The sequence below is a fragment of the Phoxinus phoxinus genome (genome assembly GCF_949152265.1).
Source record: "Phoxinus phoxinus genome assembly, chromosome: 5".
NCBI classification, from domain to species: domain Eukaryota; kingdom Metazoa; phylum Chordata; class Actinopteri; order Cypriniformes; family Leuciscidae; genus Phoxinus; species Phoxinus phoxinus.
The window spans coordinates 6,939,838-6,961,287 of NC_136880.1; the positions used below are offsets into that span (position 1 = coordinate 6,939,838).

At 38.8% G+C, this 21,450-nt stretch overlaps 1 protein-coding gene across 5 annotated transcripts; it reads left to right on the forward strand.

The window, feature by feature from the left end:
* Positions 1 to 216: 216 nt before the first annotated feature.
* Positions 217 to 20,261, forward strand: LOC306998296 (oxysterol-binding protein-related protein 1). 5 transcript variants are annotated; one of them, XM_079612260.1, is made up of 13 exons: positions 217 to 443; positions 1,614 to 1,703; positions 4,522 to 4,597; positions 4,788 to 4,922; positions 10,242 to 10,339; positions 10,420 to 10,602; positions 10,752 to 10,859; positions 11,010 to 11,099; positions 14,642 to 14,765; positions 14,919 to 15,038; positions 17,019 to 17,142; positions 17,614 to 17,704; positions 19,599 to 20,261. In XM_079612260.1, the coding sequence occupies exons 2-13, from the start codon at positions 1,645 to 1,647 to the stop codon at positions 19,699 to 19,701; spliced, it is 1,311 nt and encodes a 436-aa protein (XP_079468386.1). In that variant the 5' UTR covers positions 217 to 443; positions 1,614 to 1,644; the 3' UTR covers positions 19,702 to 20,261. The 5 variants fall into 5 exon arrangements, with proteins under 5 accessions (XP_079468386.1, XP_079468383.1, XP_079468382.1 ...); XM_079612257.1 differs by having other exon boundaries at positions 292 to 443; positions 1,575 to 1,703; XM_079612256.1 differs by having other exon boundaries at positions 302 to 447; positions 1,575 to 1,703.
* The last annotated feature ends 1,189 nt before the right edge of the window (positions 20,262 to 21,450 follow it).

The window sequence follows — 21,450 nt, forward strand, 5'->3', positions numbered from 1 at the left end:
CTTTATTATTGTCTAGACCAGGGCTGTAGACACACCATCTTTACTCTGTAATGTGTGTGTTTTGGGGTGTGACATCAGTGAAAATACAGCCATTGAGATAATCACATTAATTACAGAAACTCTGCAAAAACACTGATAATTATGAAACCATTACTGATTTATTAATAGTTGAAGTACACTATAGTGTACTATAGCTGTATATGTGTATGTTGTCTCAGTGTGTGTGTTCAACATAGCCCAGGTGTAGTGTGATCAGCTGCTCTCCGATCCTCTTTATGCTGAGCTCTGCAAACACACACACACACACACACACACACACACACACACACACACACACACACACACCTCCCGTCTCTCCTGTGCTCCATTTCACGCACCTACAGTCTCACACACAGGAACAGCAGAGGACGCAAAACAAGGTGACGCCTTCAGCAGCCATTCAGGCAGGTACATTCACATTTCTGCTTTTCTCTGCTCACATTTTCACTTATTTCACTGTCAAATGAAGATTTGGGCGGTAGATTTAGTCAGAGGTATGCCCAGAGTATGTGTCAAGACAGGTCAAGTGACTGTAAATGAGACCGGGACAGTAGCATTTGTCATGATGTCACCCTGAAGGTGCAGTAACCTTAATCCTGATCAGAACCCGCACATTTACACTGAATGTATCAAATATTATATTTAGCAAATAATAATTGCTATATTTTATATTTTTTACATCAAGGGTCAGTTTCACTTTGCATTTTTGTGTCACTGCGCAGCTGTGATTTTTTTTTTTTTTTTCTATCCCGTAAATGTCTTTTTACATGTTTTGCATCATGTTATCAGTGTGTTTGCAGATGTGCCATCATCACAGACATACGCTGTAGGACAGGTTTGTTCAGAGTCTAATCTAATTAAAACTTAGTTCTGTCACCAATAACATCACATGAATAAACATAACTATATTATTTAATTTAATATTGAAAAAAAAATTGAACACACGTAAAATAGCAGTGCGTGCTGAAGCCAGAAAAAAAAATATGAATCATATCAGGATGAGCTGTGAGATTTATAAAGTGGAATTGCATGTTAAATTTAAAATAAAAATAAAACTGATAAAGGTGAAGGAGCATGTGCCCATCTGCAGTCGACAGATGTCATCATATTACTGGATCTAATACTGTTATAATCTCATAATCCTACATGCTTTTCAGTGATAGAAATGTGTGAATAATTGGCATCCACTTATGTTTCATATACATAAAAAAGCAATCCAAAGAATGTATTCAATACAAATCCATTTGTTGATGTTAATTGTCCACATTCTCTTAACAGGAGTGCTGTCAACTCTTATCATTCAAACAGTTCTAGGCGGTGTTTCCCGAAAGCATCATAAGCCTGCATAGATCATAGAAAACACAGGCAGCAATGTTCTTTGGATAAACAAAGCTTACAATGCTTTTGGATAAAATAGCTCTGCTCTTGACAGTCTGTCTATTTCATATGTATTAGTTTGTCTTTATAAAATAATGAAATATTCTTAATTTTCCCTTGAAGGGCCAAGTTTTCACTATTCTTTTATGCATTTCTAGAGCCAGACGAGTCAACAGTTTGGTGTTATTTTGACACAGCTTCATCTGTGACCCCAGAGACTGAGACATCATGTCAGGGGACGGTAGCCAGGGAGACACGACCCAGAGCAATGGAGTCAAAAATCACAGGTATACTTTTTCTATCATGGGATTTGGTGTTCCTATCTCGTTTTAAAATGTCTACTCACTTCTTGACAGTGAATACAAAAGTACATCTTGTTTATTTTTGTAAAAAAAGAAAACGATTAAATTGATTAAATTAGTATTATTGTTGTTGCTGCTGTCCATGCAGTAAAAACCTCATGTCAAGTCATCTTCATTTATATAGCGCTTTTAACAATGTAGATTGTTTCAAAGCAGCTTTACAGAGATAAACAGATAGTTTAAGGTAACAGAGATTGTTTTGGCTTTATAGCGGTTCTTCAATAAAGATATTTTCCAGCTAAAGTTAGTTTTGATTCATTCACTTCCGTCGCAATGATCATTAGTTATTATATTAGAGGCCGCTAAGACGACACTGCTCTCTCTACACAGACTTTGAACGCGAACCTGTGAGAAACGCTGATGGCGCTCACGTGCGCATCAAGAATTAATTCTATAGTTATGCGCATTTTAATATATGTGCGCATGTTTTGTAATTCCCAAAACAAACCAAGCCTTAACAAACTACTTGTCTGGCCTTGAAAATTTTAGACAGAATTTTATCACTTCGGGGTAGATACGCAAAACCGAAATTATCCCACAATGCTTTATCTGTAGAGTGGTAAAGGGATCCTCCATAGGGAGAGGCTAGTTAGCACTTCAGCACTGCGTTGTCATCGGCTCCAGGCGAAGGTCCTTCGTCAGATCTGGATCCGGCAGGCTGCGGGAAAATCTCGGGATAAACAAAGACACTAAAATTAGCGTAAATGCCATTCTTCTTATGATGTAATGAGTACATCAGGATTTAAGGGAAGTGTTCCCAGTTCCGGCTGACCTAATCTATGCAGACTAACATTGAGTTATAGAAGTCTATAATGCATTATGTGAATGCTAGGTCAAAGAGATGTGTCTTTAATCTAGCTTTGAACTGACAGAGTGTGTCTGCTTCCCGGACAATGGTAGGAAGACTGCTCCAAAGTTTTGGTGCTAAATAGGAAAAGGATCTACCGCCAGCAGTCGATTTTGATATTCTAGGCATTATTAACTGGCCGGAATTTTGAGATCGTAATAGACGTGAAGGATTATAATGCGTTAAGAGTTCGCTCAAGTACTGCGGAGCTAAACCATTTAATGCTTTGTAAGTAATCAGCAATATTTTTAAATTTATAGGCAGTGTTGACAGAACGGGGCTAATATGGTCATACTTCCTGGTTCTGGTAAGAACTCGAGCTGCTGCGTTTTGGATCAGCTGTAGTTTGTTTATTAAGCGTGCAGGGCAACCACCCAGTAGAGCATTACAATAATCTAGCCTTGTGGTCATGAACGCATGAACCAATTGTTCCGCATTTGTCAATGAGAGCATATGACGTAATTTAGATATCATTTTTAAGATGGAAAAATGCGGTTTTACAGATGCTAGACACGTGACTTTCAAATGAAAGATTGGTATCAAAGAGCACACCCAGGTTCCTAACCGACGACGAAGACTTAACAGAGCAGCCATCAAGTGTTAGACAGTATTCTAGGTTATTACGTGAGGACGTTTTTTGTCCAATAATTAGAATCTCTGTTATAAATCTCATGTAATCAAGTGAAGTCCATTTTATTTGTTTAGCAGAGTTAAACAATACGCCATTAACTAGCTACATAAAGCATAAGGCCTATAATTATGGTCACATTATGAGTCAGTTATAACAATAGAAGACCTAATACAGAGCCTTGCGGCACTCCATAATCGTACGCTTGTGTTAGGTTTGACAATACCTGATTTACACAAACAAAGGGATTGTGAAACAAAAGATAGGAAGTATCTAAACATTTCTCCTGCCAGTTTAAGGTAATGTCATGATCCATGTGACCTAAATCCTTGGTTGTACAATTGGTTTTCTAATATCTAGATCAGGGGTCTCCAGCCTTTATCAGGTTCAGGTTAGTAAAATGAGCGATGGAGCAATAACATTTACATTTATTCATACAGTCATGTAGGTCAACGTCATACTATAGTCTTATATTTGATATGGGCAACCAATGAAGTGAGACCGAAAGAGGAACATTTATAGTTTAGGTTCCACTTTACATTAAGTGTCTTTAACTACTATATAATTAATGTATTAAAATCAAACGTTTGATACAATGCACTTTTTGTGTACATACATGCTTTTACATTTTACTTATATATATATATATATATATTTAAACTTGCATTTGTAATTGCAATACTTACAGATACCAGCAAATGGTTATCCTTCAAACCAAATGTCCAACCGTCCATTTCAGTGGGAGTTAAGTTCAGTCGTTGCCAGTACATTAACAGAGGAGTGTTGTTAGTTAAAGACGTGTTTAGATTTTTTCTGGCTAGTCTTCATTATAAGACTTTGTGAATGCTTGCAGACAACCAGAAAAATAGACGTTTGTGTGGTGATTCAATACAATGGTGGTAAACTATCTGTGTGTCTTGTGTGAACAACATCATGTAAAAGTGGGGGTTTTAATGTCATCACAGCAACACTACTGTATGTCGCTTTAAGACATTGCAACGGTTGATTCTGCTTTGGTCTATTTTCGTTGAAGAACTTCTGTAACATTACTCAAAGTGAACTTGTAGAAATGTTGTGTTTAAGCAGTATCACACCTGCAATCGTAGTATTGATCTGAATATTATGGCTGTGATAATCTGTGGCATGAAGCTACAGCCATGCTAATATTTGGAACAACAGCCCTTTTGCTCTTGTAATATTGATTAAATAAATAGCATTTAGTGTCCCCCCGAATTCTGAAATTTGTTTCAATATCTGCTTTGGAATAGGTCGGCTCTTCCCGCTGCCATGTTCTCTCGAAACAATGCCAGTATGTGGAGCGTTCTCAAAAAATGCATCGGGATGGTAAGTCAAATTCATTTTACACATTCTGTATTCGTGTTTCTTCAACTTCAGGCACTTTATGTTCCAAAAATGTGATAGTAATCTGAAATTATTTTTTGAATGTTTGTATTGTAAGGTTTGCATGATGTTCTTGATTAATTCTAATTCTTCAGCCAGTTAATCATTTATTCTCATCTATAAATCTTCACAGGAACTGTCGAAAATCACAATGCCAGTGATTTTTAATGAGCCTTTGAGCTTTCTTCAGAGATTGACTGAATACATGGAACACACATACCTCATCCAGAAGGCCAACGCTTCACAAGACTCCATCCACAGAATGAAGGTGACTATATATTTGAATTTTGTAGGTCAAATACCCCTTGGTGAAGAGAAAAATAGGGCAGGTGTCACGGTGTGGTGCAGACAGAAGAAGACGAAGAGGCAAAGAGCTCCAATGCAAATGTTTTACTAATAATAATTCTAACAGGTACAGACAGGCAGGCAGGATGAACACACACACTAAATATGAAAGTAGAACGGACAATGAACAAGGCAAAACACAGGGCTTAAATACATGGAGAAACAGGACACAGCTGACAAGACTAACGAGGTAACAGGTAGACAAGTCCAATGAAAACTAACTAACAGAACACAACTGTGACAGTACTCCCCGGGGGCGGGCGTCCTGGAGTCTTCCTCAGGAGGGTCCGCAGGGTCAACAGGGACTGAAGGCTCCAGGACAGTCCGGGAGACCAGGGCGTGCAGGTGGCCGTGGCGGAGGCTGCGTTTACACTTGGCATTAACATGCGACCTGTATCTGGATGTTGTCCACATACACATTGAAAAGACGAGTGTAAACGCGCTTCTGATGGGAATGTAATCCGATCAGCGTGTCCAGTTTCGGAGGTAGTCGAGGTAGTTAACTGCCAGTGATTAAAACTGTGTAGTTAATTGTGATCGGATCTCAGTGTAATGTAAACGCAATCCAGCCACGTGTCTGCATTCACAGGTGGACGTCATTTAAATCCCCCAGTCTCCCCACGTGCTGTCAGAAAATAATGGCCAGACGCAGTTTAGACAATTAAATTTATTTGAACCTTACAATAAACGTCAATATTTAAAACAGTTTATTTAGACTTACATGACACTGTGTGTCAATTTTCATTTTAATTGTGCAACATTATCTGAAGGAGGCGATCGCCTGTACAATCACAGCTGTGAGTCATGAGATCTTAAAGGAGAACTCCAGCGCAAAATGAACCTTTGGTCTAATTACACATTGTTACCTAGTCAACCGTTATCTGAGATTTGTTTTCATGATTATCGAATGTAAATAGTTTTATCTCTAAAAACAGTGTAGCCTATAACGCTAGTATAACGCTAGTATATGGGGCATGGAGTAATGACAAATAAAAATCGCTTGTTAATACCACTAACAAGGCTCAAAATAGCCCCACACTAACACGGCAGCATAATGAGGGTCCCTACCTTCATACCGAAGCATTGAGAACTTTGACAGTGTCCAGACAGTTTAATAAGAAGATATTTTATACATACAGTCAACTTCACGTATACAAGCAGAAGCCATCTTTGAAAAACAGACTCGATCAGTCGATCAACGAAACGCCGATCTAAATGCGCTGGACCATATGAGATTCTACACAGTTCAGCGCATTTCGGCGTTTCGTTGATCGACTGATCGAGTCTGTTTTTCAAAGATGGCTTCTGCTTGTATACGTGAAGTTGACTGTATGTATAAAATATCTTCTTATTAAACTGTCTGGACACTGTCAAAGTTCTCAATGCTTCGGTATGAAGGTAGGGACCCTCATTATGCTGCCGTGTTAGTGTGGGGCTATTTTGAGCCTTGTTAGTGGTATTAACAAGCGATTTGTATTTGTCATTACTCTATGCCCCATATACTAGCGTTATACTAGCGTTATAGGCTACACTGTTTTTAGAGATAAAACTATTTACATTCGATAATCATGAAAACAAATCTCAGATAACGGTTGACTAGGTAACAATGTGTAATTAGACCAAAGGTTCATTTTGCGCTGGAGTTCTTTAATGAAGAGCGTGCGCTGCTTTGCCAGAGGAACAATAGGAATACACTTTTATTTTTTTTATGTTTTAAATGTTGAATGTTTTTTATTGTTTCAGCATGTTTATTAATCTCCCATTTCATGCTATAACCTTAAACCCCGATGATCGATGATGTGTCTTTTATATGGTTATTTTTGTATGATCAACTCTGGAAATATTCCTTCATTCAAAAAACGTAATTTGATTTAAGGATGGAGATTGCACAGGAAAGTAAAGTGAGTGAGTGAAAGCAATTGGGACATTGCTTAATTTTTATAATCTTTAGGCTACTCTTATTGGTGTCGTGCTACAGACCTAATTTAAAGGGCATATTGCAGGGTTTTTTTTTTCAGAATTAATATATAACCTTGTATGAAAATACCATATGAAAAGTAAATGCAGGATTAAAAATTGTTTTTCCAGACATAAGGGCACAGATTTAGTAGAAAACGGGACAGTTTCCTTGACCGTGTAGAAAAAACGCTTTTTTTCAACATCGCGTCATATTACGTCATGTGAGGTAGGCGTTTGCCGCCGGGCTCTGAGTCTGCGTTCGCTCAGTGCAGAGTAGGTTGGTATTCAGTTGAAGCGGTCGTGATTCAGTGTGTTTTCGGTGGTTATTGTATTTCAATTAATCATTATCGTAATAAATGACTGTGAATTAGGGCCTGTCAGGACATAGAGTCCACAGGTTTCCGAACAAGAAAAAGGATGGTGCTTTCTTCCGTTTGTGTGCGTTTTGTGCAGGGTAAGAGACGGGACTTCACTTCTGCATTTGCTTTGAAAAACACGGTAGTGTGTGGCGTTCACTAAAGACCGCATGATTATAATCCCGGCGATATGATGAGTTAACGTTACGTTATATGATGACTGCGCATTGTACACACTGTCCCGGCTCCTTCATCGGGTCGCCCGGTCCGCCGTCAGATTGTGGGTCTGCCGCCGGCGGGAAACATGACGTCACGGATCCGTCAGAGATCACTTATTGTACAAAATTTGCCTCGTCTTAATTTAATTAATTAACATATCCTCCATAAACTTGTAATGTAATGCATTTATGTGCTTGTTATTAGTCTGCAGCCGACACTTATTATTATTATAAATATAATATATTATGTTCATTTTCAATCTTGTACTCCGAATTTTAATGTTTGTGTTGGCTGTTTCTACATATAAAGTTTTTATACAGTTAGAAAGTTGTGATTGTGATTATTTGTTTATTCATTGTCACCAAATGGGGCCATTCAAAGCCTTTAAAATGTCCCTCTTTCTCTTGAAACTGTTTCCTAATGGCGGACTTACACAACACATGTAGGTAAGGGTCTAAATACTAGCTTTGCTATTGCCTGATACATAATAATCTGTACAATATAACGTTACTGATTTGAGCATAGTGTTATACACATTGTCGGCTAACGTGAATACATCTATAAGCTAACACTGTTCTCTCACCGAGACCCGACTGCCCTGTTCTCCTCACACCACAGCTCAATGCGTCTCCTCTGACCGTTGTTTTGTCTAATCCTGGCCTGTCTACTCTCTTGGCTTCATATTAGGCACATAATTATATGGCTGATGTCCGTCATACGCGTAAACATTTAGGCTACAATTTCCTCAGCGTCCGAACTGTCATTGCGATCCATTGCTTTCCTATTGTTTACTTTGACCGCGCTCCCTCATGCTACGTCACTTCCGGTTTGGCGGTTTTCAAATGCGGAAGAAACATTTTCTCACAAAAACGACTCCAGAAGCCAAATAGCGTTTTATAAGTATATGTTTATATTTAAATCTAGTTCCTACATTATTGTTCTATACGTTGGCTCACTGGGTACTCTAACCTGCAACATAGCCTTTAAATATTAAGCAGGAAACAGAAATCCGATCGGTTATCCAGATACAGAGGCTACTTAATATGAACAAATGTAAACGCACGGTGTCCTGATTGGTTAATGATCCAATCTGCTTGATCGGATCATGGTGATTGCATGTTAATGCCAAGTGTAAACGCAGCCAGAGACGACCCTTCGGGCATGGTGGAGACGTATAGCCCACCCACCCCAAAAAATGTTCTTGGGCGGAGCTATGGGGACAGGGACAGGCTCCGAGGGTTCAGGCAGTGAGGCGGCTATCTTGGCCGGAGGTGAGGGTTCAGTAGAGGCTGACCTGACGTGAACAGTCTCTGGCACGGCAGTGGTCGTGACGTGAACAGTCTCTGGCACGGCAGTGGTCGTGACGTGAACAGTCTCTGGCACGGCAGTGGTCGTGACGTGAACAGTCTCTGGCACGGCAGTGGTCGTGACGTGAACAGTCTCTGGCTCGGCGGGTGTGACGTGAAGAAGCTCAGGCTGGTCAGGCGTGACGTGAAGAGCAGGCAGGCTAAATATGACTACAAAGTAGAACGGACAATGAACAAGGCAAAACACATTTATAAAACTGTGCGTAGGATCTTACTAAAAGTGTATGTGTGCCCGAAAGCCAAAAATGGCATACGCAAAAAAAAATTCAGACTTATAAAACCGTGTACGCCAGAACCTGCGCAGGATTCACTTTATAAATCCCAGTCAGCGGAAGATTGTCCGAAATAACCATATATGGAGCTTACAACGCCTAGTTTTACTATGCATATCCTCATCTGCATATCATTTGCATATGATTATTCATCCACGTGATAACATGTTTAGGTAGGCTACAAGACATTAGGAAAATATGAAATACGGATGTGCCGTCAAATTACATTAATAAAAATTCTTTAGTAGCCTATCCTTGCCTTGTTTTTGAATAAATAAATCAAGTAGTGTAAAAGACATTTCAGAGAAAGTTTTTCTCAATCTTTTCCACTGGCCAAATAGTATTTTTAATTGATTTATATTGTTAATGGAAACAGATAGACCTTGTTGAGCATTATTTGCACGAAACTATTTTCAATGAAACAATGAAGATGAAGAAAACCGTATCATTATGAGTCCCAATCATAAATACAGTGCATGTTCACAATAACTTAGATAGCTCATAGATAACTCATAGATTTAAACAATGTTTTACTTCTGATATAAACATTTTGATTAAATATGCCATTCTCATTAATGAGAGTTAAAAACTTAAACTACATAAAAAATCATTACTGAGAAGTTACAACATTTTTTTTTTTATAAATAGAAATATTTGTTGTGGATGCAATGCTTTTAAAAACTTTTCCTCAGGCATGCTGTTTTTTAATGTTTTAACTAGAGATAATTGCTTATCATGATAATAGCAGATTGTCCGAGAAAATAGTTTCGTGCAAATAATGCACAACAAGGTATATCTGTTTCCATTAAAAAATATAAATCTATTAAAACTTTTATAAAGTGAATTCTGCGCAGGTTCTGGCGTACGCACGGTTGTATAAGTCTGAATATTTTTTTGCGTACTCCATTTTTGGCTTTCGGGTGCACGTACTTTTAGTGAGGATCCTACACACAGTTTTATATATGAGATAAACACCATAAACCTGAAATGTAAATCTGATGGCACTGCTACCATCAACCGAAACAAACTCTTAACATGTCAGTAATGTTAGTTTTCTTTGGTTGTTGAGAGTGTGGCAGCGTTTGCCGTGTCAGCTGTGGCCTCGCAGTGGGAGAGGACCGGCAAACCCTTCAACCCTCTACTGGGAGAAACCTATGAGCTGCTCAGGTCAGTGTCTGCTCATTCATGAGCCGGTCGTGTCAGTGTTTCCAATGAGCGGATCCCGTCAGTGTTTCTTCTGTCATCAGAGAGGATCTGGGGTTCAGATGGATCTCTGAGCAGGTCAGCCATCATCCACCGGTCAGTGCCTTCCATGCCGAGGGCATAAAGAACGACTTCATGTTTCATGGCTCCATTTATCCCAAACTCAAATTCTGGGGAAAGAGTGTGGAGGCCGAACCTCGTGGAACCATCACCCTAGAGCTTCCCGGGTGAGTGATCTCCAGCCTTACATGTGTGCACCAGTAAACATAAGGAGCATGTGTGTATTCAAGAGCTTGTCATGTTCTTACAGACACAAACATTTATTAAACAGCTTTATATTCACTGACATATTTATTTCTAATTTGTTGTTCCGCAGTCACAATGAAGCCTACACCTGGACCAACCCTACCTGCTGTGTTCATAACATTATCATGGGACAACTGTGGATTGAGCAATATGGAAATGTTGAAATTATTAATCATAAGTAAGAGCAAGTATCATGAAAGTATCATTAGGTGTAAATTAGATAAATGTTGCTTTATTAAGGTTTGAGAGGAACAATGAAAGAGTCTAACTACTGCAGAAGACAAACACAAAAATTATTTCATTGTGTTTTTTTGTGTGTTTTTTTCAGAACTGGGGAAAGATGTTGTTTGACTTTCAAGTCGTGTGGCATGTTTGGAAAAGAGTTGCATAAAGTGGAAGGATACATACTTGATAAAAGGTATGTAAACACGGTAACGCTTTAGATTACAGCCCGGAAAGTACTGCGTAATTAAAGCGATTTTACAGCGTAACTTCCGGGATTTATAGTGTACCTAAAAAATACTTACATGGAAGTATAAGGGAACAATATGTAAAGTTTAGGGAATAAAGGGGTAACAACCAGGAGAATAAAAAAAGTATTATAGAACTAAGGGGTACTTATTCTACTATTATGATACAACAATCTTACATTTGGGTGCAAGATGTATACGACTTTCCTTCTTCAGATTAACACAAATGAAGGTTTTTAGACAAATAAAAAATACATCTCTGGAAATACATATAATGCAAGCTCATGTGTTTCTAAAAGTTGGAGCATCAAACAGCAAATACTGCAATAACTGTAGTAATCCATACGACCCCAAATGCCATCCATCAATATCTTCTGAAGTGAAACGATGGGTGTTTGTAAGAAATATTACAATATTTTAAACTCTAGACTATCGTTTCAGACAAACTGTAATAAGCTGTTTTCCAAATAAAGGTTTCAGAGTTAGTGATATTAGATTGTGTATGTATTTTTATTGTACTTACCGTAATTTACTGTAACTTCATGGAACAAGAGAGTAACAAGCACCACTTTTCATTTACAGCCCGCAATGTCACACTTACCCTGTAACTACATGAAACAAGAGTGTATTTCCCAATATTTAAAAAATAAATGGCATTAGTTTTAGCTTTACTTGTTTACTTAGTTTAATAGTTTACTTCTGCACTTTTGCCATCAAAAATAATAGTATAGTAAAAGTATAAATACATAGATACATGTACCCTGTAATCTTTACACCATTACAAAAAGGTACGCAGGGTATGCTCTTGCTAAATTGCTCCCAAATGTAAGATTGTTGTAATCATAATAGTATAATAATTAACCCTTAGTTCTATAATACTTACAGTATACATAATTTTTAAATTCTCTTGGTTGTTACCCCTTTGTTTCCCAAACTTAACATATTGTTCCCTTATACTTACATGTAAGTACTTTATAGGTGCACTATAATTGCCTAAAGTTACGCTGTAAATTTGTCTTAATTACAGTACTGTCCGGGTTGTAATTAAAGCGTTACCGTAAACACTACTTAAATGACAAATATCTGTCGATATTTTTGCCCCAGAGCCTCTAAATAGTCAGTTTTACATGACCGTAGTGTGGTAAATATAATATATGATGTTCTTAAAACAGATCTGATGCACTAATTTCATTATATAAGGTGTCCCAAGAGGGTTGATATTTCATATAACAGCACTGGAGCATTTCGCTTTTTACATCACTTTATATTCACAAAATAGGCCAATTTGGGTCAAAATTATTGTGAATTAAAGTGTTAGTTCACCCAAAAATGAAAATTCTGTCGTCATTTACTCACCCTCACGTCGTATTGCATTGTGTATGTATGTATGTATGAATGTATTGTGCTACGCAGCTCGTTTGAGCTTCCGCAAAGACCAATGATTGACTGTACAAACAGACTTTATAGTTGTCCCAAACCATGTCAGTGTAACTGCTTAATTTTTTTTCATACTATAATATATTACTGTAAAGAAGTGAACTGTCCTGCAGGAGATTTTGTAAATTATTTTTTAATAGAATTTCTTGGTACTCGAATCTGGTACCTAACATTCTCAGGTAACCTTAAATATGCTTAATTTAGTGACTTCTTAATTAACTGCTTGTTTTCAAAAATATGATTTAATACCATTACATCAAGGGTATATAAATAACATATAAATGGCACATTAAAGGTAAAAGTTACAACTGCATGATGAAACCATTTTTGTGTGTGTGTTTGCAGTACATACGCTGTACAGGTCTGGTATAAAGAATGATTTTGCTCAGGTGACAAAAAATGTCTGCCCAATAGAGAAACGTTTCGCTCAGCAAGAAAAGAACATTGATCTTACCTTGCACTCTTTGATTGTTAAAATCAAATGTTGTGCTGAAATTTGCGCTCAGATTTTGTGAACAGTAAGTCTCGTCTTCTTGGTTTGATTGGCCTTTGCAGTCGGTTTGCCATTGACGAGCGCTGCTAGACGGCGGAGACAGACCCCTGGTGGCTACGGCCCTGGTATAGAAGATGTTATACTGTATGTGACAGTCATACTGATATTCAGTGCAATAGCATGATTGCAAGTGATGCATTTACATTACCTTGGCTATGACTTGGACTGATATTGGACTGAACTTTTGGTCCCACTTTATATTAAGTGGCTTTAAGTACTATGTACTTACATAGAAAAATAAGTACAATGTACTTATTGTGTTCATGTTGTATTGTAAAACACTTTTTCTGCTATTGAGGTGTGATACGGGTAAGGTTAGGGACAGGTGTGCTGGTGTGGTTAAGTTTAAGGGTGGGTTAATGCAGTGGTTCCCAACCTTTTTTTGTCTGAAACCCCTTTTTTCCCAAGAAAATATTTTAGGGCCCCCTTCACATTTAATGATATTATCACTCTTGTAAGCTTGCAGCAAGGATGACAAAATATGTTGTTTTCAAACAAACGGTATGTTTACTATAACCAGATATGTTTATGCACAAATAATAGCCTGTAATATTGAAAATACAATAACTAAAACATCAGTAGGCCCTTTGTAATTTAAAAATGTAAGCCTAGGAGTAGCCTATAAATTGGACCTATTTGAAATGCAATAAGAAAAATATTCACACTGGTATGTAGGTAAAAAAAAGAAAAGAATATAGGCTATTACTAAATGACTGCTGTCTGGGGCCTCAATACTTGCATGTTATTTTTGAGGCTTTATTTTTAAGGCTTTTGGCGCTATAGCGAGCGATAATAAACTTGCGTTTATTAACAGAATAATGCGTCTTTCAGAAGAACATTGTAGTCGGAACTACTTCTCTCTGTGTACGTCTATGACGAGTCACGCAGGTCCTGGGCTACTCCGCATCCGAACCAGTGTAAAATAGTCCCAATGTAGACACTTATTATAGGAGTACCAGTGGTTCAGGATAAGACAAAAACACGGATTGGAAAATGGATTCATGATGAATTCGCTCATTATATAAATTTTGACTTTTATATAAGGACTTTTATTTAATGCTCATTGCTCAACTTTTCAAAATATGACGCGAACCCCCACAGAACTCGCTGAGGCCCCCTTGTGGGCCGCGACCTCCCTGTTGGGAACCGATGGTTTAAGGTGTAAGGGACAGGTCAACAGTGTAATTACATAAATTAATTACCGCTGTAATTACAAGCAGGTATTTTTAAAATATAAGTACAATGTAAAAACATATGTACACAATAACTCCATTGTATCAAATTATTAATTTCAATGTTAGTACATAGTAGTTAAAGCCACTTAATATAAAGTGGGACCGAACTTGTATATGAAATTTGTTCTCGAAAAAAAATTAGCTTCACCTAACTAACAATTGGTCAAAAGGGCAATCTTTAACAAACAAAAGTGTGTACATTAATAAAGAGCCACACACACAGTAAGCTGTCTGTAATACGATCATTTTCTTTATGTCTGTCCAGTAAAAAAAAGGTCTGTGCTCTCTACGGCAAGTGGACGGAGTGTTTGTATTCTGTGGATCCAGCGACGTTTGACACTCACAGAAAATCTGACGTAAAGCGTTCTGACAGGAAGGGAAGTACACAGGTGACTGTCGAGATAATGATCACGGATACTGATTCGTTTTACATTTTTATGTCATATGTTGTTGAACATAAATATGCATTTTAGAGCAGCAATTGACTTGGTGTTAATAACATGAATTACTGTCTAATGTAACGTGTTTTACAAATGTTGCAGAGTAATAATGCGGAAGAGGAGCCGGATGAAATGCCTCCTCCAGAGACAGAGACTGTGCAGCTGATTCCAGGAAGTGAGCTCATCTGGAGGATATCACCGCGACCAGACAACTCGGGAAAAGTATGACGAATATTTCACTATTATATACCCTTGTTATTATGATGCGTCTATAATTCAGGCTTGAGATGAGCACAAGCACTTGGAAGTGACTGCCATGATCGGTCATGTGAGATGTGACCCTGTAGGGCACAGCTATATTTTTGTGTAAATTAACATGTGTTTCATTGTCGATGGGGCATCTGTACTAGAGTGCGGATCGGGCCAAATTTTTCTGTCCGAGCTCGGCCCACGTCCGACAGAGCAGTAACCGAACCCGACCCGAGCCCGACAGGCATAAAGTTATTTGTGTCCGAACCCGACCCGAGCCCGACAGGCATACAGATATTTATGTCCGAGACCGACAGTTAAAATCCCATTTTTTTCTCATACTAATGACAATTGTACGCTAGTTTGTGTGGAAAGCCCGCTTTTAGTAAGCAACTGTAGGAAGGCATTCGGAAATGTCATCAGATGAGCGCATCAGCGCGCGGAGTAACAAGCGCTCTTAACACAGGCGCGCATGCACGTGTTTCGTTGTCACGGCTACATAAACAAATTTCCGCACACAGGAAGACAGATGTTATGGTAATATTTTACATGTATTTTAATCACAAAAACGAACATTTGCATCAAGTGAAAGCATCAGGCACATTGGCTACCTACATAATAAGGTGTTTTAAATTTAAAATGTTCAATGCCTTATTGCGCTGATGTGACCGAGCCCGACCCAACCCGAACATAATTTCTAAATATCTGTCCGAATCCGGCCCGTCGGGTAAAGCTGAAAAGTTACGACAAAAGAAACGGTAGTAACCTACTAAACCCCAAAAATGCATAAGCTCTTTTTTGGTAGTAGGCGCTTGAATAGCTTGAATTGTAGCATTTAATGGTCGAACTTGACCAGGTCATCACACAAGTCATATTATGAACCAAGGTGACAAACGAGTGGCGGGAATAGAACAACGGAAAACAGGAACCAGTGAAGTGAAACTAAGATGAGACTGACGGAGTACGTGTAACATAACGCCCCCTCCCGGTAGGCACGACCTCGCGCCATGACTGAAGCGCAGAGAGAAGGGTGGAGGTTTGGGAGGGGGACGCGGTGATGGCGGAAGGGATAGTCGAGGGTTGGAGAAGCAGGCAGATGAAACCCGGTTAGTGAAGACAGAGTGAGAAACCAAGGTTGCGATGAAGGGAGGAGCCAGGTAACACTCAGGATGATAGTCCAAGGCGGAGTGGATGAAGGAGCCAAGGGGAAATCTAGGGTGATGGTGTGCTCTGTCTTCCCTTCCTCTGGCACAAGCTTACTCGTCATGGCGGGTGGAAGCTTCCAGTCTTCTGGGGGCTCAGGTGCTGTCAATCACAGGGACGACGGCCTGGGCTTGGCTGGGATCGGGGGAAGACGCTCTCCTGAGTCCAGACACCTGATGACGGCGTGCCTCCAGCAAAGTCTGTGGGTGTCTGGGAGGTCTACGGGATGTTGGTAGTTTGACCCGATCCAGAAGAGAGACTTTACCGTCTCATTGTCCAGGGCGGTCTTTACAGCGAGCTGGCTAAAACGGAGGAAAGCCCTTCACGGGCTAAGGCGGCGAATCTCTCATCCATTTCTCGGTCCGGTCTTCTGTCACGGTGCGCTGTGGGAAGAAGCACAACGAATAAGAATCAGGTTCAAACAGTAATTTAATTATATGCACAGGTATTTTAAACGAGGCTATATATAACTGAAAAACCTTTGGTGAAGTGATGTAGAACTAATGCCATCAAGACTTGGAACTAATTTAAGTGTAGTTTTTTTTTAGTTTTTTTTATCATCACCTAAGAATGACTGACAGACAGACATGATCAAGCATTCAATAATGTTGAATATGCAAGAAGACAAAAAGCAAACATGTTTGTACCAAGCCATTGATTTTCTTATATGCATTTTCCATAAAAAGCAGCATTCCTGTTTTGTGACAAACTGTCATTCATTCCTCTTTGTCTTCTTTCTCTTTCTGTCAGTACTACGCCTTCACATCATTTGCTCTGCAGTTGAATGAGTTGGATGCAGAGATGGAGCGAGTTCTTCCACAGACAGACTGTCGTCTGAGACCTGATATCAGAGCCCTGGAGAGCGGACACATAGGTACATTAACCTCTTGTTGTATTCATTCACCCATAAAAAACATCCAACCAATTTCTGAAATGCAGGAATTGTTAAGTTTAGGCTGATACCTGTTTTGTCCTTATCCCTAAAGCCCGTGTTGAGCCTGCAGTCAAGCTTCCTGTTTTACTGACCATTAAGGTGGTGTTTATATCATAAACACACCATCCTCCTTAGTTTGTACATTTGCATAATGCAAATAAAACTAATGAAAATGACAAACGCACTAAAGATTTAACCAAAATTAAAATGAAGTAACACTGGAACATTGGAATGTTGTTGCAGTGCTCATTAAATATTATATATCTTTAATATTAAACGCATATCAACATCCTGCCCTCAATGATGGACGACGTCCTTGATCCATCCATTATCAGTTCTTGTTCAACATTATATATAATGACATATTATAAAACTACTTGATTATATATCGCATTGCTGCTGTTTCCCCAGATGTAGCCAGTGCAGAGAAGAACAGACTGGAGGAAAAACAACGCATGGCTCGGAAAAATCGCTCCCAATCAAATGAAGAATGGAAATTAAGGTTTGAAATGTTAGAGGAGCTATTCTATGGCGTTATTTTCCTGTCAAATGTCGAGAGCGCATTATTGTAGCGCGAAAGTACATTAATATAATGTGCGAGCGCGAATCTCTCTGCTCGCGCGCGGAATATAATGCGCGAGCGCGAATCTCTCTGCTCGCGCGCGGGAACTGGGCGCGCGCTCTCAGATATACGCTGCTCTTGTAAGAATTTTCTCTGGGCTCGCTCAGAGAATATGCCTGCACTTAAAACCTGTTCAGTGCCATCGCGAATCTCTCCTCTTCGCTTAAAGTAAGCGTGTATGTGCTTAGACGGTGACCCGTGCGTTTGCACATGCCTAAGTACTCTTCTCTTCCATTTCTTTCTCTTTGCTCTTGGCATAAACGCTGTCAAAACAGCAACAACCAATCAGAAATAGGCTTCAACGGCTGACCAATGAAAACGCGACATCGTACATGGAATCTTATTGGTTGACATTGAACCGCAGTTCAATCAAGACGAGCCGAGATGGATCCGCCGAATCGACGAGTTTTATTTGTTTTGATGTTAAATATGTCAAATGTATCTTAAATATCTGGGAAGAGGGCGATTGGATTATTGGATTCGCACATTATATTAATGTACTTTCACGCTACAATAATGCGCTCTCGACATTTGACAGGAAAATAACGCCATACTATTCTGCTTTTTTTTCCCATGTTCATCTTTCTTTAGTGTGTGATTTTGTTGCAGTTTCAGCATGAAAAAGGTCTGCAAAGCACAAAGTTATTCTCTATATCAATGTCAATGTTTCTGAACTCCCTGAAACGCCTCCATTGTAGTCTTGAGTTTCTTCCGGGAACGAACACGTCACAATATTCCTCATTACAATAATTAATACGCAGAATAAAGGGGCGGGGCCTGGTTGAGTTAGTTAGTAGTGTGTTGAAACTGGCGGTTATGGTAAGGGGTGGGGCATTTCCCAGACACAAAGTTCTTGACCAATCACAACACACTGCTCCAGCCGACCTTCTGAAAAGCACAATGTGCTCTGATTGGAGGGGCTTTATAGAGACAGGAACTAAACAGAGCGTTACTGACAGACTGGGAAGAGACGAGCTGCAATAATGGAGAATATTGGAAAAATAAGGTGTTTTATGAACATTCAAGCATGAAAACCTATTCTAGTAGATCCCAAAAACAAAATCAAGACTTTGTAAAAGGGCATAATAGGTCCGCTTTAATAAATGCACATCAGAGTACGTAACTGAGGCGACGACTTTGCGCTAAAACGATTACCCCTTTCCACTAAGTGAGGTTGATCTGCACAACAACCAGACTTGAACTTTAACTGAATTTATCCTGATCCATTAGTTTAAGATCCAGTTGTAAAGCTATGAATATTCATATTCATGCGTTCTGTGCACAAAGTTATTCCTGTGTAAGGAAATAACCAACTAAATCTAAATCAGCAGGTATCAGTAGTCTATATTCGCCATTCAAAAACTAGAAAAAAGCAATGCTTGCTTACCATTTTGAATATCAATCACGCTGATTACTTTCTTCATTCCTGGCGGCTCATGTTATGAAAATATTTGCGCATTGGAAAGCTCAAAATTAGAACAGCCTTTTTTCAGTGCCTTCTTGACATCTTTGCTAGCTTTCATCACATTCGCTATTATTCTTATACACTTGACTCGCTAGAGTTGACATGAGTAAAATACCTCAACAACTACCCTGACAGACGGCCCAACGGCCAACTGTCGTTCGTCTTGGTGTGTCATGGTCCTAAAGAGTCTATGTGTTTCCTGACATCAGCAGTGATCACGATCTGCACGAGTCTGTATGTTAAGATATTGTGAGGAGAGAATGATAGCCTTGATCTACATCTTAACATCAAACTCATGTTCACACACAGGTGGTTTCATCAGGCACCGAGCCCTCACACCAAAGCTCCCGATTGGCTCTACAACGGCAGCTACTGGAACAGGAACTACTCACAACTGCCTGACATATATTGAACTCTACTACTGCAGACATCTGGGGGAACGGAGTACCGTACATGTACAAACGCCCGACTGTTGAGCAAATGCATTGAGTTTATATAAATGCATCACTGATATGGTGATAAACTAACAAAGATGATACAGGGCATCATGATGTGTGTTTCTTGTACAACTCCTTTAAATAGATTAGGATCTCGTTAAAAGAGCAAATGATTCACATCCATTTCAAATGTTCCAAAGATAAATTATGTGAAAATACTCTAGTCAACTTAGATTTAAATCAATTTGATGTGAATATTGAAAAGTTTCGGAAGGACACAAAATCTGCTTGTGTTTGACACTGATGGTACTCTGCATTCGCACTAAATTGTGTCATTTTAAAGCAAGTTTAAAATTTTCGTGTTTTGACATCAGCAGGTTTGCTGAAATTCTTAAAAGAAATGGGCCATTTTTCTGTATATTCATGTCCATAAAACGTTGCACCCTGAAAAGTGCAAAGATTTCATCATGTAAACAATGTTCATTCATTCCATGTAACACTTTTTACTGTTAATAAATAAACGCTTACTGAAACTACTTTGTGACAAAATGTCAATTATATAGTGATGCCATGAGCTTCTGTGCCATCTATTGGTTTAGAGAAGAATACAATTAAATAAATATAAATAAATCCAAATAAATAAAAATTCGGCTCCACGGGGTCCCTCGTCTCCAGACCTGCTTATTTTATGAAAGCACAGGACTTCTCATTGGTCCACATTCAGTTCCTGTCCTTAAACATCTTGAGAGTAATTCCTAAGGTTTAAGTCCAGACCATCATAAAAAGTATTTGGCCCATTTAGATGCAGTAGCAGTGGCTGAAACAAAGAGAGGCAACAATAATCCATCCAAATCCATTCATAACTGTTTGGAAACCTTAAAATTGATGTAAAGTACAACACATCCAAGTATTCTCAGTGACAGTTATTTGTAGTGCAAATTAAGGTACAACATACAAATGAATGCATGCTTGACAATTTAGTAATTTTTCATCATGTTTGGACCATATGTATGTAAGAAAAAAATTATGTGGACGTCGAAGATCTCAAAAATGAAGTTTATTACAGTAAAGTAGTGGCAAGGTACACAAAAGCACCTTGGGTTCACCGGTGTCAGAATGAACCCAGATCATCCAAATATCAAACCTTTTATCCTGGTACAGTTTACAACTCTTAATGCAAACGAAGTTGCTCTTATCGTGACAGCGGTGGTCTGTATGTTAATGAAGTCGAGACACCCCCTTGTCTGAGAAGGTTCTCTGTGTCCCACACCCATTCTCATTCTACAATTGATTACGAGTTGACCATTTGGGTTGATCACATCCTGAACAAATGGTAATGTAAATGAAATCAGAACAGCAAAAGGTTTAGATGATACAATCTATATGAAGTGATCACATCTTTGATCTTCTGTTAGAACGGTCAAATGTTTTACGATGACAAGCTATTTGAAGTCCCTGTAATCAAAATGGTGGTTGGTTGCCCTCTGTGATACTATTTATTTACATATTACTGAGATTGGATGTAATTGTCTCTATATGATAATTAAGCTCTTTTAAGTGAAGGAACATTTTGATATAAATGTATATATTGGAGTGGAAGTTGGATCGGGGCAGACTATAATTTCTTACATATATTTAGAACATTGCCAAAGGTATTCTGGTGGCGGTTTGGGAAGAGAGTAATGCACTGATCAAACTTTAAGCCCAGGACACACAAAGCCGAC